At 36.7% G+C, this 21,805-nt stretch overlaps 2 protein-coding genes and 1 pseudogene across 2 annotated transcripts; 1 reads left to right on the forward strand and 2 right to left on the reverse strand.

Moving 5' to 3' along the window:
- The first annotated feature begins 3,211 nt into the window (after nt 1-3,211).
- LOC101688207 (olfactory receptor 4P4-like) lies at nt 3,212-4,162 on the forward strand. The gene has a single exon (XM_004782360.1). The coding sequence runs from the start codon at nt 3,212-3,214 to the stop codon at nt 4,160-4,162; it is 951 nt and encodes a 316-aa protein (XP_004782417.1).
- A 5,866-nt stretch (nt 4,163-10,028) lies between these two features.
- Nucleotides 10,029-14,141, reverse strand: LOC101687913 (annotated as a pseudogene).
- Nucleotides 14,142-20,614: 6,473 nt separating this feature from the next.
- LOC123388222 (olfactory receptor 4P4-like) lies at nt 20,615-21,544 on the reverse strand. The gene has a single exon (XM_045067506.1). It carries the CDS (start codon nt 21,542-21,544, stop codon nt 20,615-20,617), a length of 930 nt encoding a protein of 309 aa, XP_044923441.1.
- Between the last annotated feature and the right edge of the window lie 261 nt (nt 21,545-21,805).

The following is a 21,805-nucleotide window of genomic DNA, read 5'->3' on the forward strand; positions in this document are numbered from 1 at the left end:
GTATTGGAACAAATCTCTCTTGGAACTACATTCTGTATCATCTTCTTTTGTTGAATTTTATTCACTAGGTCATGTATAAAATACTGAAGTTCTAAGGAAAAGTCATGAAATATAAACAGTGTAACTGTACTTGGGAGATTTCTATCTTTCATTTTTCACTTGCCATCACAAATTTAGATTAATTTAAAACAATTTTTGTTTAGCTTGTAAAATGTACATAGGAGAAATGGAAAAATTTATTTTTAATAAATAATTTTAACAATTTTACAAATTGAATCCAGTGACAGCTTTTAAAGTGCCTGATAATATTTTGGTTTAAAATGTGCAATTGATAGTTTGTCCACAGGGCAAGGAAGATAATCCTTTATTTTTTTTAATTTTTTTTTTTTTTAAGAGAAGGAGAGAGATAGAGGTGGGAGCAGAGGCAGAGGGAGAGGGAGAGAATCTTAAGCAGCTCCACACCCAGCACAAAGCTTGTATCTGCCTAATACAGGGCTCTATCTCATGACCCTGAGATCATGACCTGAGCCAACATCAAGAGTTGGACATTTAACCAACTGAGGCATCCTGGCACCCCACAAACTGATATATTTTTAATAAATTTTCATTCCTCATGATACACTCCGAAATAAAACAGAATTTGTCCAGATCATCCTGAAAGAAAACGTTTCACCTATGCATAAACATGTACATTTTAAAATGTGCAAATTTTTAACTATGTAAATTAGTTATTTTCTTATCTAATAAAACTAATAATAATAAAATTATTTCAACCTAACATTTGATTATTCCAACATCATAAACAGTAATGCTGAAATTTACATCATTTTTCCTGTTATAGAATTATTTACAATAGATTTGTAAAATAGGAGAAATAAAAAAGAAACATAAATCTAGGGCTCAGGAATATATAATATGTACTTGATGATATCAATTTGCTTTTGGTAAATTTTATGGTATTGTTACCATGCTGCTAATTTTTTTATGCAGATTCCTATTTTTCTTTTCAGATATTTAACCCATAATTGGGATGAGAATTCAAAATGTATCTTCTCACTGCTGGTCTGCAGGACACCCCATCATCTTGCACTGCTCACAAGCATGTGCTGAAGCTCTCTGGACTGAGTGGGAATGAAGATATCTGTCCTCCACATGATTATTACATATTGATGCTAAATTACCTAGATTATCTTGATCTGCATCTCTTTTATTGGAAACCCGGGGTTTGGATATTTAAGTGACGTCCACTTAAGTTGTTTATCTACCAATTAATTTTGAGTCAATTTGTTTTAGGCAAACACATCTCTCTGTAAACAGTATACCATCTCCTAAATTAGGAATCAGCACTGGCTGTAATAAGGTAAGGAGAAAATTGATCCAAGAATCATAAAATTATTAACATCTACTTAAGTACCATTCTCTATTGAACACAGTGAACTGATAATTGAGTTTGTTTTATTAAAAACAAGAGAGAGGTTAGGAAGCCTGACAGAGGTATCAAAGTCATAGTAGAAATAGATAGACTCTTTTTCTTCTTAATGAAATTAAAGTTGAATGATAAATTAAATGAGTTTCTTATAGTATACATTATTCAAAAATGCTACATCAGTTACCTAAAATGATCTTAGAATCATAGGTTTTGAGTTTTTGGTGGATTTGATGACTTCTAAATACCTTTGCTATAGTAGCATTCTGTGTTTTAAAATATTCACCCAGGGTGGCCAGAAATGGTAGTTACATCAGGTTAGATAAAGAGAAAAGCTGTGCTGTAGTGTCTGCATCTCACTGAGTGACATTTATTTCCTCAGTGTTGGTTAAAAGAGCTCCCAGAGTATATTCTGTCTATCCAACGCTCTTTCTCTGTATATAAATAAAGTCTCAAGATTCTGCGAAAGATGCAAATTTGTGAATCTTTGATCCATTCACTGATGTAAAATCTAGTTGCTGAGCGTTGAAACAACTCTCTTTGAGCTACATTCTTTATCATATTCTTTGTTTAATTTTATTCCCTAGATCACGCATAAAATACTGAAGTTCCTAGGAAAAGTTATGAAATATAAACAGTGTAAATATAATTCTTTACATATTTCATTTTTCACTTGCAATCACAAATTTAGATTAATTTAAAACAAATTTTATTTAGCTTGTAAAATGTAAATAGGAGAAATGAAAAAACTGGTTCTTTATTTTTTACAAATTGAATCGCTTTTAATGTGCCTGATAGTATTTTAGTATTTTTTCTTATTTTTATTTTTTTAAGATTTTCTTTATTTATTTGACAGAGTGAGATCACAAGTATACAGAGAGGCAGGCAGAGAGAGGCAGGAGGAAGCAGTCTCCCCGCCAAGCAGAGAGCCCAATGCAGGACTCGATCCCATTACCCTGAGATCATGACCTGAGCCGAAGGCAGAGGCTTAACCCACTGAGCCACCCAAGTGCCCCGGTATTTTAGTTTAAAATATGCTATTGATAGTGTCTGTCCAAAGGCAAGGAAGATAATCTTATTTATTTATTTATTTATTCATTTAGAGAAGGAGAGATGGAGATAGAGAGATGTGCGGGCAGAGGCAGAGGAAGATGGAGAAAATCTTAAGCAGCTCCACACCCAGCACAAAGCTTGTGTCTGTCTAATACAAAGCTCTATCTCATGACCCTGAGATCATGACCTGAGCCAACATTAAGAGTTGGACACTTAACCAACTGAGGCACCCTGGCACTTCACAAACTGATATAATTTTAATAAATTTTCATTCCTGAGGATATTTTCCCAAATAAAAGAGAATTTGTCCAGAACATCCTGAAAGAAAAAGAGTTTCACCTATGCATAAACATGTACATTTTAAAATGTGCAAATTTTTAACTATGTAAATTATAGTCCTTTAGTTATCTAATTAATACAACTAATAATAATAAAATTATTGCTTTAACATAAACCTAATATTTGATTATTCCATCATCATGGACGGTACTGTTGAAAATTACATCATTTTTCCTGTAATGGAATTTTCCAAAAGATTTCTAAAATTAGAAAAATAAAAAAAGAAGCATAAATCTAGGTATCAGGAATAAATAATATGTACTCGATGATATCAATTTCCTCTGGGTAAATTTGATAGTATTGTTGCCATGCTGCTAATTTTGTATGCAGATTCCTATTTTTCTTTTCAGATATTTAACCCATCTGTTTACAATCTATGCCAGTCTGAAATACATGGAGAGCCAGAGGAATGTCTCAGAATTCATTCTCTTGGGACTTTCATATGACCAGAACATGCAAATATTTTGCTTTGTGCTCTTCTTATTCTGTTATGCTGTCCTGTTGGCAGGAAACCTTCTGATCCTTGTCTCCATTCAATGCAGTCCTCTTTTGCACCAACCCATGTACTACTTCCTCAGCCACTTATCCTCTATGGACATCTGCTACACCTCTACCATTGCACCTAAATTTATTGCTGACCTGCTAGTGGAAAGAAAAACCATCTCCTATGGTAGTTGCATGTTACAGGTCTTCATAATGCACTTCTTTGGAATGATTGAAGTTTTAATCCTTACAGTCATGGCCTTTGATCGCTACACTGCCATCTGCAAACCTCTCCACTACCTGCTTATCATGAACAGGACAAGGTGCCATCTCCTAGTCTTGGCTGCGTGGGCTGGTGGGGCTGTCCACTCCTTTCCTCAATTTCTTATGGTAATCAGGTTGCCCTTCTGTGGTCCTAATGAGATTGATCACTACTTTTGTGATATTTTTCCTTTGCTAAAGGTGGCCTGTACCGATACCTACATCACTGGTGTCCTTATGGTTGTCAATTCAGGACTGGTTACCTTAGTGACATTTGCGGTTTTGTTTTTTTCTTATATTATTATATTATTCAGTTTAAGGCATCACTCAGCTGAAGGAAGACGCAAAGCCCTCTCTACCTGTGGGTCTCATATCACTGTGATAGCTTTATTTTTTGGGCCTTCAATCTTTGCCTACCTTCGACCTCCAACCACTTTCTCTGAAGATAAAATATTTGCTCTATTTTACACCATCATTGCTCCTATGTTCAATCCCTTAATCTATACGCTGAGAAATACAGAGATGAAACAGGCCATGAGAAAAACGTGGTGTCAAACATCAGGGCTCAACATCTTTTTAACTAAACAAAGGGCCAGCTAGACGTGCACAGGAGAGAGAGGAAACCATCACAAAGTTTACTTGTTCAACTGGTATCATGTTTATGAGTGACGGAACTTAGGACTTAAGAGTTTAATAATAACTATTATTAATAATAACTTAATACTAACTAGACAGAAATATTAATTTAATCATACAAAAATAAGATTAAAACATAGTTAATTTTTTAGGCTTTGAGACGGTAAGAACAAGTGTACAGGCACAAAATCAGTTATATGTACAGTTAAGACAATGTTATATAAGTTGTGAACTGTGATGGAAAAAGAAAATTTTAATAATTTTGTATTAGAAAATTCAGGTTTGGTGGCTAGACCACATGAGAAAGCATTCTGTATAGCAAAGGAGTTGTTAAAGTCCATGGTTTTGGAGGCACCTGGGTGGCTCAATGAGTTAAAGCCTCTGCCTTCAGTTCAGGTCATGATCCCAGGGTTCTGGGATCGAGCCCCACATTGGGATCTCTGCTCAGCAGGGAGCCTGCTTCCCCATCTCTCTCTCTCTGCCTGCCTCTCTGCCTACTTGTGATCTCTGTCAAATAAATAAAATCTTAAAAAAAAAAAACACAATTTTAAGACCAAGTTTTGTTCATGATAGCATCTTCACCTAAATGAACTCAACTTGTATTTAGAAATTAATCACAGATCAATAAGTTCGCATAATCAAATCTGATTTAAAGTGATTCTCTGACTTTATCTCTCTTGTCTTCATATTGTAAATAAAAATAAATTAGTAAAGATAAAGTCAGTTACTCAAAGTATTTAAAATATACTCACTGCTCTTCTACATATTGATCCATTTTTTAAAAATCCATAAAGGAACTGAATCATAAAATGCCAGAAATTAGTAAGCAAGTCACTATTTATCAGATCCAGTCTTTCTTATGTACACAAGTAAAACATAAACTAAAGACAAATAAGAGCTCAAACTTCAATCAAAACACCCTGTGACACAAATCACGGAAATGAATGGAAACGGCAGATCATCCGGGCGCCCGGGTGGCTAAGTAGGTTAAGCCTCTGCCTTTGGCTCAGGTCATGATCTCAGGGTTTTGGGATCAAGCCCCACATCAGTCTCTTGACTCAGTGGGGATCCTGCTTCCCACGCCCCCCCCCACTTGTGGTCTCTATCTGTCAAATAAGTAAATTTAAAAAAAAAAGAAAAAGAAAAAGAAATAAAGAAATGGCAAATCATCTTAGTAAGTAACATGAAGAGGAGATGCATGAAAAATAATTCCTAGAAGAATCTGAAAAAATTTAATCCAATCTCAGCTTCATGTTTTGGTTCCCATTTGCCTGGACATTTCTCTCTGCCCAAACACTTGTGTTTTCTCAGCAGAATGATTGGATTGCTTCCAGAGTTTGATTGATTTTGGTATTCCTGCCCCAGTGCCAAGGCAAAATCCAAGAACACACATAGAGGCAGTAGTGTCTGTCTGGGGATGCCAGAATCCTCTTTGGATGTTTCAACTCTGAGAACTTTATATATATATATATATATATAACTAATACTTTTTTTTCCTCTTTCTTTTCTTTTTTCTTTTCTTTTCTTTTCTTTTTTTTTTTTTTTAAAGCCATGAAAACCTCTGAAATACTAGGGGAAAGATTATGTCCATTTCACAGAATTTCCTCTGACTGGTTATTTATTCATAGGTCTGTTTGCTCTGGTTAAATGTAACTATATTTCCAAAAAGTATTTGGATTATTTTTAAGTGTAAAGATCTAACATGTATATGTGTACCTTTGTGTGTGTGTGATTGAATCTGTGTGTGTGTGGGGGGGGGACTTGAGGGTCTCAAGGATAAGGAATAAGCACTGCAAAGAACGTTATGCAACAAAACCAAAAACCTTTTATCATTTATTTTGTCTCATGATCCACAATATTTTGAGAGAAAAGTTATAAACATATGATATAATAAGCCCACAAAAAATGTTCTGAACTAAGATTATTTATCTACTTGCCAGATGTTCTTTCTAGGTTTCATTTTCCAGCCTACTGTATATTTTTTTAATTTTTTGTTTGTTTGTTTGTTTGTTTGTTTTTTATTCATTTGAGAGAGATGGAAAGAGAACACAAGCAGGAGGAAAGTTAAAGGGAGAAAGGGAAGCAGGCTGCCTGCTGAGCATGGTGCCTGACTTGGGGCTTGATCCCAGGACCCCAGGACCATGACCTGAGCCTAAGGCATACACTCCCAATCAAGCTATGTGGTGCCCCACAATGTCTTCTATCTTCAAAAATATCTGTCAGTTAAATACATAGAAGTATTTCATAGGATGTTTTGCTCTGTATGTGAGCATAGAATATTTCAGAAATATTTAAGGTTGCAAATGTGTAGTTTAAGAAATCCTAACCATTTCTACTGGGATTTATTCCTAATTTAAAAATATATCATCACAAAAGGAAAAAAGATGGCGGGGAAGTAGGAGGAGGCACTGTTTCAACCTGTACGCTAAAGTGAGCTGATTACCTACCAAAGAACTTAGATCACCCATGAAATCAACCTGAGATTAGAATTATGCACTTCTGCATCTCTACAGGGGCAGAAGATTCCAGTGGGCAGGAAAAGCAGAGTGGGAACACCGTACTGATATCAGAAGATAAAAAAAGGGAGAGGGAGCCACCAGAAGCGACCCATTGGATAGTAATATCCCAAAATGAAAGTGCCCTTTGTTTGGGGACCAACATTAACTTGGAGTCTGGTTGAAAGCACTCAAAAAGAGCAAAGAATTGTGGGGGGAAATTGTGGGAATCAGGGCAGTTATGGACAGGGGCTTAAGTCCCCTGACCCAGGACAGCCACCGCTGGTGCTGAGCCAGAGAGAGTGAGGCGAAGAATCTACGTCTTAGTCCCTGAGCGGCCAGTGCCCCTGAGAGTGTCTGGGTGGCTGCTGCTGTGAGGGTGAGGGAGCTTTGTCAGCTTGCACAACTACAGCCTTTTGCACTCTCTGTGCACACCATGCCACTAGAGTCTGAGTCGCGTCCAACACCCTCCTGTGAGAGAGGTGGATGCAGGCACCAGCCAGGGGCTCAATTTCAGGACCCTGGGATCATGATATGGCTTAAGGCAGAGGCCTAACCCACTTAGCCACCCAGGTGCCCCTTATATTTCCATTCTTATAACATGAAACCCTTGTCAAAGTTGTCATACCAATAAACACAGAAGTGGAGATATTTTGGAAATAGCTTAAGTCTTAAATAATAACAAATACGCATGGGTTTTCCTATTAGTCCTAGATTCTGACATGGGGTAATTCTATAATCTACGTCTTCAAATCTTCAGGCAGGATTTTGTGCAACAAAAATGAGAACGTCTGGTATCCAAAAAGTTCTTGTCACAAGAAGATAATTTTCAATTATGTGCAGTGATGGATGTTAGCTACACTTACTGCAGTGACTATTCTCAATACATTATGTTAAAGAAACTAATATAACATTATACATCATTTATATCTCAATTCAAAAAAACGATGTTCTCAACTTATTAAACATGAAAGCCATAGTAAGAAGTCTGAAGTCATTTCTGTGAAAGCTGTTGATTTTATAGAATGCTGAAGTCTCACTAACTTGGAATGTATGTCTAGATTTGTGGCAAAAATGTCATTAACCTGGATCAATATTATGTGCAAATAATTTTGATCATTAATAGTGTTCTGAAAGAGAAATTTAGAATATTAAGACAGCATGATAATGAAAACAAATGATATCCACTAATTAAAGAGCCCTTTAAAATGAATTTGTTGTGTAAATATCTGAACTTCTACTTCATTTTCAGAGACAGCTTTCTTTGATCCAGCTAGGTTATGAAACAGGTAGAACACACCTGGGAGAAAAGGTTTACTCTCATGACAGCTTTGCTTCTTTGTGTATAACTGCTGAGACAATCTGCCCACTCCCTCTCTGCTCTAACAGCTCTGGTGAGTTTCACTGTCCTCATTATATTTTTCTGCTTTTTATACTTGTTTGTACAGTGCCCCCAGACTGACTGCAGCTCTTGCATTTTACTTACGTATTCTAAAATACTTTCAACGCTTTTACCATCTTCCTTTAAATAAAATCTTGCTATCTAACATCTCTATAAGGACATTTGCTGTGTTTCTTAAGCAACCATTCTTTGAATCCTATCAAGCATGCAAAAAAGGCCTTCCCACATTTTTCCCCCCTTTGGAAAATCTTTTTCAGATGTCTCTTTCCTTCCACTTACAAGCTTTGATATATCTGCCCATGACATAGTATATAGTTTTAATCAATAAACTTTATTTTTTTAAGCAGCTTTAGGCTCACAGCAAAACTGAGCAGACAGTACAAAGATTTCTCATAATACCCCTGTCCCCACACACAGACAGCCTCTCCCACCAGAGTGATACATCCATTTCCATCAAAGGAACCTACACTCACATGTAAATATCTCCCCAAATATTTTCATTAGGTTCACACTTGATGTAGTACATTTTATGGGTTTTGATATGCATAAGGACTTGTATCTGTACTAACATACAGATGTGCTCCCTGCTCTAAAAATCCTCTGAACTCTGTCTGTTCATTCTACCCTCCACACTGGTCTTTTGGCAAACACTGATATTGTCAATGTCTCCATTGTTTTGCCTTTTCCAGGATTCATATTGTTGCAATCACATAATAGGTAGCCTTTTCAGATTGGCTTCTTACACTTAGTCATACACATTGAAGTTTCCTATGTATCATGTCATGCTTGATAGTTCATTTGGTTTTAGTTCTGAATAACACTGATTGGCCAGAAAATCACAATTTATTTGTCTGTTCACCAATGGAGAGACCTCTTGGTTGTTTCTGACATTTGACAGTTATAAATAAAACAGCTATAAACATCCATATGCAATCAAAATATGCTTGGAAAATGACATATGGCTTGCTTTTAGTGTTAGACCATGTCTTAATCTGTCTTTTGCTGGGCTTTTGTTCCCACATACTTATCAATTTTTACTTTATCAATTTTATTTTTAAGTCCCTTAAGATTTGTGGAAAATGTTTCATATTCTGTTAAATAGGTGCAAAAACAAGCAATTATGATTTTAGCATCCTCAATTCTTGGTTCTTAGTCTCTCTTGACTCTTAGTCTCTCTATTTCTAATATGAATTCAGAAGAATTAATCACCAGGAGCCACTTTAAGAGAGGTTTGAAAGAAAAAAAAGAAAAAGAAAAAGAAAGGAAGATAAGAAAAAAGAAACAAAGAAACAAAGAAAGAAAAAATTAAGTTGGTTCTATACAGATTTTTTTATTGCACAGCTGATTTCTGAATGCCACTACTGGAACTACAAGTGAATGTTTTATCATAAAGATGTTCATGATGATTGGTGTTATATGCAAGTGAGGAATTGTTGAACACTAATGAAAAACTAATTGTTGCCCTGTATATTGGCTAACTAGAACATGATGATAAAAAATAAGTAAGAAAAATAAAGTCAAGATTTAGTTTTAGATTTAAACTTCATCACTAGTGCAGAATGTGTATCACTATGTGGACTTGCATATAAGTCCAGGATATTTAATAGAATTATCATTAAAATTGTCTTGACTTGATAATTCACTGATCAGATAGTGTTGCCTTGTCTGCTTTAGACCAGAGAGGTTTGGTTTATTGGTTTGTTTGTTTGCTTCCTGCAAATGACCCTATCCATACCACTGAATACTCCATAAAATTAAGTTTTCAGTTAATTCTGGTATGGGGGAGTTAGGATTCATTTAGCTATTGTGCTAAGTTTCTTTCTAGTACCACTTTCTTCCATGCATTCCATTCATGACAGTGATGGAATATAAAGACCTTGAAATATTTCTTACCTCACTTACTCACATGAAGTCCGTTTTTATATAAATGTGTTTAGTTATACGTTTCTTCACTATTCTTAATATTTGAAAATAATATTTGACACCAAACTTTTCTCATGGCACTCTTCATCTCTGTATTCCCCAGCATATAGATTAAGGGATTGAACATAGGAGCAATGATGGTATAAAACAGAGCAAATATTTTGTCCTCAGGGAAAGTGGTTGGAGGTCGAAGGTAGACAAAGATTGAAGGCCCAAAAAATAAGCTGACCACAGTGATATGAGACCCACAGGTGGAGAGGGCTTTGCATCTTCCCTCAGCTGAGTGATGTCTTAGACTAAATAAAATAATGACATAAGAAAACAAACAAGACAACAAAGGTAACTAAGGTGACCATACCTGAATTGGCAACCACAAGGATCCCAGTGATATAGGTGTCAGTGCAGGCAACTTTCAGCAGAGGGAAGATATCACAAAAGTAGTGATCAATTTCATTAGGACCACAAAAGGGCAACTGGATTGCCATCAATAATTGAGGAAAAGAATGGAGAGCCCCACCAGCCCACGCAGCCAAGACTAGGAGATGGCACCTTGTCCTGTCCATGATAATCACATAGTGGAGAGGTTTACAGCTGGCAATGTAGCGATCCAAGGCCGTGACTGTGAGAATAAAGACCTCACTACTCCCAAAGAAGTGCACAGCAAAAACCTGGAACATGCAATTACCATAAGAGATGGTTTTTGTTCCTCTTAGTAAGTCACCAATGAATTTGGGTGTGACGGTAGAGGTGTAGCAGATGTCCATAGAGGATAAGTGGCTGAGTTTCCTCAGGTGAAACTAGTCTATTTTAGGATGGCAGATGTTCTGAAATAGAAGAAAATCTTCATTTTTGTACATATTCAAAGTTAAACTACCCTGTTTCAAAATAGTTATATGGAAGACTGTCTGTATCTAAGATCTGCGGTCACAGTGAAATTCAGTGCCAACTTAAATACGGTTTATCTACCTCTACTATTTTGCTCTCCCCAAAAGGGAATTGTGTTTATAAATAATGTGCCATTAAGTCTAAAGTATGGTAAAACACTTCTATAGTAATCAAATTGTCATATGCTGCAAGAGAAGTTATATACTTTAGAATGAAATTACATAGAATACATATAAAGAACACACAAGCAGCCTAGCACATGTGTGGTGGGACCCTTCCCAAACCAATGTGACAAGGGTAATTCACTAACCATAAGGTCTGAGTGGCTTTCTGGTTAGATTTGGGGCTGCATCAGGAAGCATTCTCTGCACATACTCACTCTGCCAGTTTGTGTCTAGTACCAAAACCTGGAGTCAAATGCAGAGAGTTACAGTCCCGGAATTCAAACACATCCAGATGAATTCTCTGCAAATATTTTTACAATCTCAACACGTCCTAAGCCTTCTACAGGTTATAAGGTTAGTGGCCTTCCAATATTCACTAAGTCTTAGTGATGCAAAAAGTGGATCCTCATCCCTCAGGGAAGTAGCCTAGGAATTTGAAAGTGAATTAAACTGCTTAATAATAGTTCAGAAGAAAAAGTAAGAAAAGCGATTTTATATTCCTACAAATGCTTACACAGTTTTGAGTTCCTAGAAAGACCCATTTATTTTATGCTTATCATTGAACACAATTTGACTCAGAGGAACAGAATAAACTTAATTGGTAATGATAGGAATTAATAGGTCTGTGAAATCTTTCTGTAATTATATTCCCAAAGGCATTTCTAGACAGGTCATGGTCCAAGTGTTGCAAATCCACCATCAACAGTAATGTGCTTGATTATCTTGGGTATAAACTTTCTACATTTGCCTATCTGAAAAAAAAAAAAAAAAGTCTCTTTTTCCCTAAAGGCGAAAAGACTATAGTGTGACTGCCATGTGCTCTTCCAGCTTTGGAATAGGAAGGAAATTGTATCTTATAGTAGTATCAGGTTTAGGTTCAGGAACTCTAAGGTGAAGTAGTAGAGGGAACACAAAATGTGGCCAGGTAGAGTCCTTTTTTTTTTTTTCTTTCTTTCTTTTTCTTTCTTTCTTTTTCTTTTTCTTTTTCTTTCTTTTTTATTTTTTTTTTAATTCGAGATCTTTGGTGTGCATCTTCAGTAGATAAATAAAATCAATGACTTGTGATACCATAATTGGAATGACCTTATTATTGATAAATGGGCTGTTGGAAAATGGAAGACAAGAAAAGAAAGGAATAAAAAACTCTCTTTCATTATGTGGGAGAGAGGAAAAGCAAAAATTACATGGGAAAATCAGAAGAAGGAAGCAATGTATAGCAAAGCCTTTTTATTTTTTTTTAATTTTTATCTTTTTTTTAATTTGTTTTTTATTTATTTTCAGCATAACAGTATTCATTATTTTTGCACCACACCCAGTGCTCCATGCAATCTGTGCCCTCTATAATACCCACCACCTGGTACCCCAACCTCCCATCCCCTGCCCCTTCAAAGCCCTCAGATTGTTTTTCAGAGTCTATAGTCTCTCATTGTTCACCTCCCCTTCCAATTTCCCTCAACTCCCTTCTCCTCTCTATCTCCCCATGTCCTCCATGCTATTTGTTATGCTCCACAAATAAGTGAAACCATATGATAATTGACTCTCTCTGCTTGACTTTTCACTCAGCATAATCTCTTCCAGTCCTGTCCATGTTACCACAAAAGTGGGTGTTCATTCTTTCTGATGGAAGCATCATACTCCATAGTGTATATGGACCACATCTTCCTTATCCATTTGTCCGTTGAAGGGCATCTTGGTTCTTTCCACAGTTTGGCAACCGTAGCCATTGCTGCTATAAACATTAGGGCACAGATGGCCCTTCTTTTCCCTATAGCTGTATCTTTGGGGTAAATACCCAGTAGTGCAATGGTAGGGTCATAGGGAAGGTCTATTTTTAATTTCTTGAGGAATCTCCACACTGTTCTCCAAAGAGGCTGCACCAACTTGCATTCCCACCAACAGTGTAAGAGGGTTCCCCTTTCTCCACATCCCCTCCAACACATGTTGTTTCCTGTCTTGCTAATTTTGGCCATTCTAACTGGTGTAAGGTGATATCTCAATGTGGTTTTAATTTGAATCTCCCTGAGGGCTAGTGATGATGAACATTTTTCCATGTGTCTGATAGCCATTTGTATTATTTTTATCTTTTACATTTAAAAAAACAATTGATTCAAGAACTTAAAAAATGTAATCTCACTATTTGATTACTTAGAAGCAATCACTATGTGTATCGTACGATGTGTCTGGTCAACATTTAGTGTTTATCAGAGAGGATGGTATATATTCTGCTTTTATTTGTGTCTCCATAATAAAACTGACAATGTAATGAAAGACATATTGTTGTTTACAGTGGTTTACCCTCACACAGTACTTTCCAGTCTTCTTTTAAAATTTAAATTCAATTAGCCATGGTATAGTACATCATTAGTTCTTGATGTAATGTTCAATGATTCATTAGTTGAATATAATACCAGGTGCTCACCTCATCATGTGCCTTCTTAACATGTTTCCCATCTTGTTTGTTATCTGCTCACTGACTATTCACAGGTGATTTAGACTCAGCCTCATCTGCCTGATGATAAGCTGACGACAGTGATACAAGACCCACAGGTGAAGAGGGCTTTGTGTCTTCACTCAGCTGAGTGATGTCATAGACTAAATATAATGACATAAGAAACAAACAGGACAACAAAGTTAATAAGGTGACCATACCTGAATTGGCAACCACAAGGACAACAGTTATGTAAGTATCAGTGCATGCAACTCTCAGAAAAGGGAAGATATCACAAAAGTAGTGATCAATTTCATTAGGACCACAAAACAGCAATTGAATTGCCATCAATAATTGAGGAAAAGAATGGAGAGCCCCACCAGCCCAAGCAGCCAACACTAGGAGATGGCACCTTGTCCTGTCCATGATAATCACATAGCGGAGAGGCAACGTAGCAATCAAAGGCCATGACTATGAGAATAAAGACCTCGGTACTCCCAAAGAAATGCATGGCAAATAGTTGTGACATGTAATTACCATAGGAGATGGATTTTGTCTCTCCTAGTAGGTCACCAATGAATTTGGGTGTGACAGTAGAGGTATAGCAGATGTCCATAGAGGATAAGTGGCTGTGGAAGTAGTACATGGCTTGGTGAAAAAGAGGACTCCATCAAATGGAGAAGAGGATCAATTTTCCTGCCAACAGTTCAATGTAACAGAAGAAGAAGAGGGGATGTAATATTGATCAGTATTGAATTGTATCAATGTAATGGAAAGTTAGCAAAACTTGAAGAGAGAAATACACCTATGAAATCAACATACTTATGGATTAAAATTTAATTTATATATATAAGCTTATTTTAGTTAAAATTTAATTTATATATAGATATAAATGTGTATATATATACATATGTGTGTGTGTGTGTGTGTGTGTGTGTGTGTGTAGCGAGAGAGTGAGAAGTTTTTTAAATTTGAAAGTCATGTTCGTTTAGAATATGTTGGTTGGATTTTTATTTACCAGGTGATCTCATTAGATAAATTTCATTATCTCTGAGTAAAAGGCGGTGTCTGGTGTTTTCAATAGAGTCAAAATAAATGCTTAATTTTGTTACAGAAGATTAATGAATTTCACCATGAAAGCAGCCGATGTAAGTCCTGGTTCTGGGACTTTCCTATTTCCTTTATAAAGAAAAGCTTTCTCTCTTGGTTTTTGAAAATAAAAGGAAATAAAATCATCATTAGCATTTATGGTGAAATGTAAGGGCTTACTTAATCAGAGGGAGCCAGTTTGTTGTTTATGAAGAAAAATTAGATTGACTCTGCCCCTCCCAGAGGAACTTACTTGCAAAGCCCAGATACAAGGGTGGGTCAGGCCAGGTAGAGACGGCCAATCAGTGGGCTATGCCATTATCTACTAGGAAGAATTGTAATTCAATTGGCCGCCCGTGTGTGACCTAACATGACTATGCAGTTTTCTCTTTGTATTACAATCTCATTGGCCACCTGTGTATAGCTCGGCTAACCTACCTCTATAAAAGTTAGTCTGTGAGGCTGGGAAGGGTTGCCTCTTTGCAAGAGACGGCCCTGACCCGTCAGTTTGATTCTCGATGCTTGGCGGGAAATTAAGCTTTGATTGACCTTCCCTATCTATCAGTCTCTCTCCATTTATTACAGACCCTAACAGAAAAATGCTTTTGTTTGTTTTCTACCCAAAAGTTGTATATTCATTGGTTTTAGTGTTGGAAATATATACACGTGTTCTCTCTAATTTCCAGGCGTTATTTAAAGTACATTACCTGGGAGAATATATCCCCAAACCTCCCTCTCACTCTATGGGATGAGACATTTCCCAATAGAAAAGTTGGCCAATGTACAGCTAAACAAGGCTTAGTTCCTTTCCAGTCTTAAAAAAATAGCTATGCCATGGTTAATAACTTTATACTCTGAGGAGTTGGACACAAACTAAGAGTTCTCTTCTCTTCATTATTGATAGGGGGTAAATCATGTGCTTCCTGTTGAAACAGATTCTGAGGTACAGTACAGAACAAAGTCTCAGCAGAGGTTAAACTAGAAAATGCCAAAGACGCCTAAGGTCTGCTTTAGCACAGAATAAATGAATTGAACAGTGGGTGGCAAACTTCTGTGTGGGACTTCATACCCCAATGGCCCTACTTCTTCCTCCAGCCCCCACATTGGCAACCGGTTTCACAGACTTAACTCTGAGAGCTGGTGTAAATTTATACACTTCCTCCTACAAATACCACAATGAGGACTTTGTTCAAAAAAATGAAGAAAATGTTCCTCTAAAACAAATAAGATGTGTTTGTAATTCAGGGAAACCAATTACAAAGAGATATACATGATATACATATAAACATGATTAAAATAGCAAGAAAGGGGCACATAACTGAGGGAAGCTTGAGTAGCACATGATAATACCATTGACCCTTGAATAGCATGGGCTTGAACTGTGAGTTGTGTTACATGTGGAATTTTCTCAGTAAATACAGTACAGTACTATATTTACTCTTCCTTATGAGTTTTCTACTAACTAGTTTATTTGTTATAAAAAATGCAGTATATAACACATATATCTTGCACAACATATAAAATATGTGTTAATCAACTGCTCATGTTATTGGTAGGACTTCCAGTCAACAGTAGATGATTAGTAGTTAAGTTTGGGCCAGAGCTCAAAAAATTATACATGCCACTAATCCCCACATTGTTCAAGGATCACCTGCAGATTATAAAAGGTACAATTGAGAGACTTTCTGACCTGAGTGAACAATATGAACAAAGACTTGAGGCAGAGTGAAAATGATGCATCAGTTACAATCAGGACCAGATAAGGACAGTATGCAGACTCATTTAGGAGAGAAGTGAGGAATTTGGTTGTTACTAGGGCAACCATAGTCTAAATAACATTGGAAACCATAGACCTGGTTATCCCTCTATGCAGGAAAAAAAAAAATTGTTATATGGAAAAACATATAAGTTAGTAATTTGAGAAAAAAAAAAAAAAACTCTTGTAATGTTTGTCTATAAAAATGTTGACCTTATGTTTGAAAGAACATTTTTTCCTATTTTCTACACAAAAAATTTACTGACTTTCCACAAACAACATTGATGGGCTGGGATTTACAATGACTGTGGAACTTGAATGGTGTGTGGACAAGACACAGTTATAAGGATTGTGAAGCAACTGCCTTCTGTTGGTGGTGTCGGTAGGCTAACATAAAGGATGAGGTAGTTACTACTTGGTCTACACAACTTCAGGTAAACCATCAGAATGAGAGCTTTTCTGTTGCAGTTAGGTCTCCAGAAGCCCAAACACAGACCCTGATGAAAATAAGGTCATGGGTTTGATCATAGACATGGGAGTACTATAAAGGGAACAGAAAGCACAGCCTCTACGGTCTCTTATGTCAACAACAGAACCACAAAAAGAAAAAAAAAATTGAAACAAATCTAAGATGATGTGTTTTGGGGTTGAATCTGAGAATTTTGAGAAAACAATTGCCGTGAAGCCTCTCCACAAACAGAATCCCCTCCTCCATATTTCTAGAGAACAGATTCTCATGGCCTGGGGATGATATAATAACATCACCTGAGTTATTTTCTTGCAAAACCATGCTTATATTCTTAAGGTCTGATAGGCTTAATATATTTTGATAAAATTCCTGCAAAATCATCTCATTCCTCTCAGTCATCTCCTATTGCTTTAGAAGAAGTTGGCTGAAAAGGAAATATATGATTGTATCTGTTTATATTTAGTTCTTTCTGGCACCAACTGAAATGGAATGCTGTAATATTAAAAATCCAAATACAAAACCACTAAAAAAGATGGGGGTTAAGGAAAATCTTGTTAACAAATCCTCAACCAGTACATGGATTGTCTGCTTTGCACAGACCAAGAGATAACTAGAGCCTAGATCTATTCCAATTTGTGACAGTTGCTAAAGATTTTACTTGTGTTTAGGGACTTTGTGTGGGTAGAAAGTGTGACTATATGGGTAGACCTTATAAGCAAAATATAAGTCATACAAATGCTCACTACATGTTGTACACTGAAGAGGAAATTCTCAGTGGTGGTAGATGAAATGTTTCGTGGATATCAGCCACCCTCTTTTCCCAGCTACCCAAGTTCTAACTAATTTAGTCTAGGGCTAAAGCAGACATGGATGGGGCACCTGGGTGGCTCAGGAATTTAAGCATCTGACTCTTGGTTTCAGCTGAGGTCATGATCTCAGCATTGTGAGATTGAACCTGGCATTTGACTCCTCTGTCGGTACGGAGTCTGCTTGAAAGTCTCTTGCCCTCTCCCCCCGACCCTCGCCCTGCTTTCTCTAAAATAAATAACATAAATAATCTTAACCAAAAATTAAAGAGGTCAAGGTGGTTTAGGAAGCTTCTCTATGAAGGCTATTGTTAGGGTTGAACAATATGAATTTTCCCTCTAAAATTTCATCTGGCTTCTGTGACTACCAAGTACCAAATGTTTGTAGTTATTATGACTACAAGAGATAACCCCAAGTTTCATGTGTAAAACAACTAATTTACTATAAACTTGGGCTCAATGAATCAGGAATTTAGACATAGTGAGGATGGCTTGTCTATGCCACATGACATCTGAGGTCTCAACGGAGTAAACACAAGGACTGGGAATGCCCACTAGCTAGCAACTGAAGACTCTGGTGTCATCTTGAATTACATGTCTGGCAGTTGCCACTGGTTGTAGGCCCAGACATCAGATGAACTATTGGCCATACAATTCTAAGTCTGGCCTCTACACATGGTATCTCTATATGGACCAGTTAGGAAATATTGCTATGGCCTTGTTTGGAAGCTGTCACACCAGCATTGAATGCCCAACATATTCACTCCTCAGGAAGTCCACTCACTGCTGAGATAGCAAGTTGATTACACTGAAAACCTTCCATCATGGAGGAAACCAAAGTTGTCTTCACTGAAATAGACACTTATTCTGGATATAGATTTATCTTTCCTGCTTATAATGCTTGTACCAACAACACAAAGCATTGACTTATGGAATGCCTTATTCACCATCATACTATTTCACTTTGGATTGATTCTGATCCAGTAATGTATTTCTTCCAGTAAAGATGATTAGTAATGGACATACACACTGAAATTCATAGATTCTACCACACACTCTGTTGAGTTCCTGAAATTTTATATATTGAATACCTAGATCCAAGTAACTCAGAAGGTGACTATTTAGAGACAGGGCCATTAAAGGGGCAATCAATTTACAATGAGGACTTTAGGGTAGGCCCTAACCCAATGTGGTAGGCATCCTTATAGGAGAAAATTTGGACACACAGAAAAAACACCAGGAATGTGTGTTCACAGATAAGACCATGTGAGGACATATGGAGAAGGCAGCCTTCTGTTAAGCCAAAGAGATAGACTTTTGAAGAAAGTAAATCTGTCAGTAGTTTAACCATGGTCTTTCAGACCCCAGAAGTGATAGAAAATATATTTTTTGTTGTCCAAGCCATCCTATCTATGGTATTATTTTATGGCAGCCTCAGGGAACTCATTTATACCCCATTTATCTAGGTAACTGATGAGATACAATGAAAAAATGGTTTACCAAACACACCGCCAATCAAGAAACAGCACCCTGAAAAGCTTGAGTTATATTTTCAAGGATGTGTTGACCAACAGATGGTTATATTTCTCCCAAAGCCATCATAAAGAGTTATAGAATCCTATGGAATTGAAGGATGTATTTGCAAGTGCCTCTTTTATTATTACACTAAAGTACTTTATAGTTCTGTTTTTGTACCAAAAGTTTTCAGCTCATCTGGCCTTTAGGTTTTAGTTATAGATGTTTGGTTTCATGAGGGACCACAACAATTACTTTATTGAACTGGAAACTGAAGTTGCCACCTAGACACCATTTGGGGTCTTCATGCCTTTACTAAACCAAAAGATAAAAAGGGGTTGGAGGAATTGGTATTGATGATGAGATGACATCTGTTTGTTTGACACAATGGAACATGAATGATCACTATTTGGAACACAGCCCATCTCTTAAAATTTCTATAACTAATAGTAAATGTTAATTTAAAAAATGGCAGGACCATTAAAGATTCAGAATGTCAAGAATAAAACTTTGGCACACATTATTAGATAATGAACCCCAATAATAAAAGTTAACCTTAAATCAAAGGGAAGAGTGAGTAGGCAGTGCAAGGAAGAAAGGTATCAATGTTAACTTAAATCTAATGACCAATCATAGAAACAAGGACCCTTGTAGCAATGTAACAGTGTATTGAGTAATTTTAAAGCCTGTTCTTAATGTTACAGATCTTTCAGGAAGTATTATAACCTGAACTAGAAGAGAAACTTACACAAACTTAACTTTGTCCAAATGTTGAGAATATTATGTTTCATTTCTGGAAGGGAGAGAGGGAGACTAGGCTCAAATATCATATAGAAGAGTGTTTATGAATGCTGAATAGCTCATGTACCTATTGCCCTCAGCTCAAAAACCTACTATATATGCTCTCCTCTGAGATCATGGAAGTAAAATCTACCTGTATTTCTAATCTACCAGATAGTTTCCTATTGTTTCTACCAACAGGATTCACACTGTAGTGATAATGGAGTCAAGAGAAGGGGAAAAAAGACGTCATACATGTTCAAGATAAAAGTATCAAATTAAGGAGTACTTGGGACTGGCGTGTGAGGAGATTAGATCTGGTTCTAACCAGAATGAAATGAAAAAATAACTGAAAATTGTCCAATCATCAATAATAATATAATAACTTTGTGTGGTGACAGATGATAATTAGACTCATTGTGAGGATAATTTCAAAGTGTACAAAATATTGAATCACTGTGATGTATACCTGAAGTTGACAGGATGTCATATGTCAATAATACTTCAATAAAAAATACAAAAAAATCCTTAAAAATAATAAATTTATACAGTCAGTAGAGGTCTGAGGAAATGCTAAAGATTCTGAGCTCCAACCTGTGGTTGGCTTTTGCAATCATGATATACTCTGTGTATATCATTTCTTCTTACTTCTAAGGCTCAAGATAGTATCCTAAAATGAAATTCTAGAATGTTCTTAATATAAGTTACTTCCCTTCCCCAAACAAATGATGATACCACATTTTCTTCACAACATTCTTCATTTCCATGTTTCTCAGTGTGTAGATCAGAGGGTTAAACATGGGGGCAATGATGGTGTAGAAAAGAGCAAACGCTTTGTCTTCTGGGAAAGTTGTGGCGGGCCGAATGTAAACGAAGAGAACAGGCACAAAGAACAGAACCACAACTGTGACATGGGAACTGCAAGTGGAAAGAGCTTTGGAGCGGCTCTCTGCAGGGTAAGCCCTAAGGGTGTATAATATCAGAAAATAGGACACCATCAAAATCACAAAAGTCACCAGAGCAATCAGTCCTGAATTAACAACGACCAAGAGACCAATTCTGTCCGTGTCCCTGCAGGCCAGCTTCAGTAAAGGATACACGTCGCAGAAGTAGTGATCTATCTCATTGGGGCCACAGAAGGGTAGGAAGATGGTGAGGAGGAACTGACTGGCAGAGTGGATTAAGGCCCCAGTACAGCAGGCTGTGATGATTGCGTGACACCTCTCTCTGCTCATGATGACAGTGTAGTGCAGGGGCTTACAGATGGCCACGTAGCGGTCATAGGCCATCCCTGTGAGGATGAAGACCTCCACGCCTCCAAATAAATGTGTGGTAAAAAGCTGTGTCATGCAGTTACTGTAGGAAATGGTCTTCCTTTCTGCCAGTAAATCAGCCATTAGTTTAGGTGTCACTGTTGAGGTGTAGCAAAGGTCGGAGAGTGAGAGGCAATTAAGGAAGAAATACATGGGTTGGTTCATTAGTGGACTGCACGTGATAGAAATTATTATGAGCAAGTTTCCCACCCAAATGGCAATGTAGCAAAATAAAAATAATACAAAGCAGAGGATTTCAATGTTCTTGTTTTGAGAGAGTCCCAAGAGAATAAACACAGTGACGTTATTCTTAGTTTCCATGATCCAGTGCTCTAAAAATTCTTAACGGTCTCCTGAAAAGACATATTGCACAAGTCAGTGTCAGACATGTGCATGAAGAATATAGATGATGACACTGACATCATGAAATTCTATTTAATGGATATGATATGATATGATATGATATATTTTTCTTTTCTGGTTAGTCTCATGAAGATTTCCATAAGTCAATTTTTCAGGACATTATGTTCAATCCTGACATTATGTTTTATAAATCAATTCAATCAGTAAATTTTAAAAAAA

This window comes from Mustela putorius, unplaced genomic scaffold, assembly GCF_011764305.1.
Source record: "Mustela putorius furo isolate JIRA1106 unplaced genomic scaffold, ASM1176430v1.1 tig00000127_pilon_pilon_pilon, whole genome shotgun sequence".
NCBI lineage: Eukaryota > Metazoa > Chordata > Mammalia > Carnivora > Mustelidae > Mustela > Mustela putorius.

What these genes read in the sequence shown, in the direction of transcription:
- LOC101688207 (XM_004782360.1), top strand. Translation starts at nt 3,212, where the DNA reads ATGGAGAGCCAGAGGAATGTCTCAGAATTCATTCTCTTGGGACTTTCA.
- LOC123388222 (XM_045067506.1), bottom strand. Translation starts at nt 21,544, where the DNA reads ATGGAAACTAAGAATAACGTCACTGTGTTTATTCTCTTGGGACTCTCT.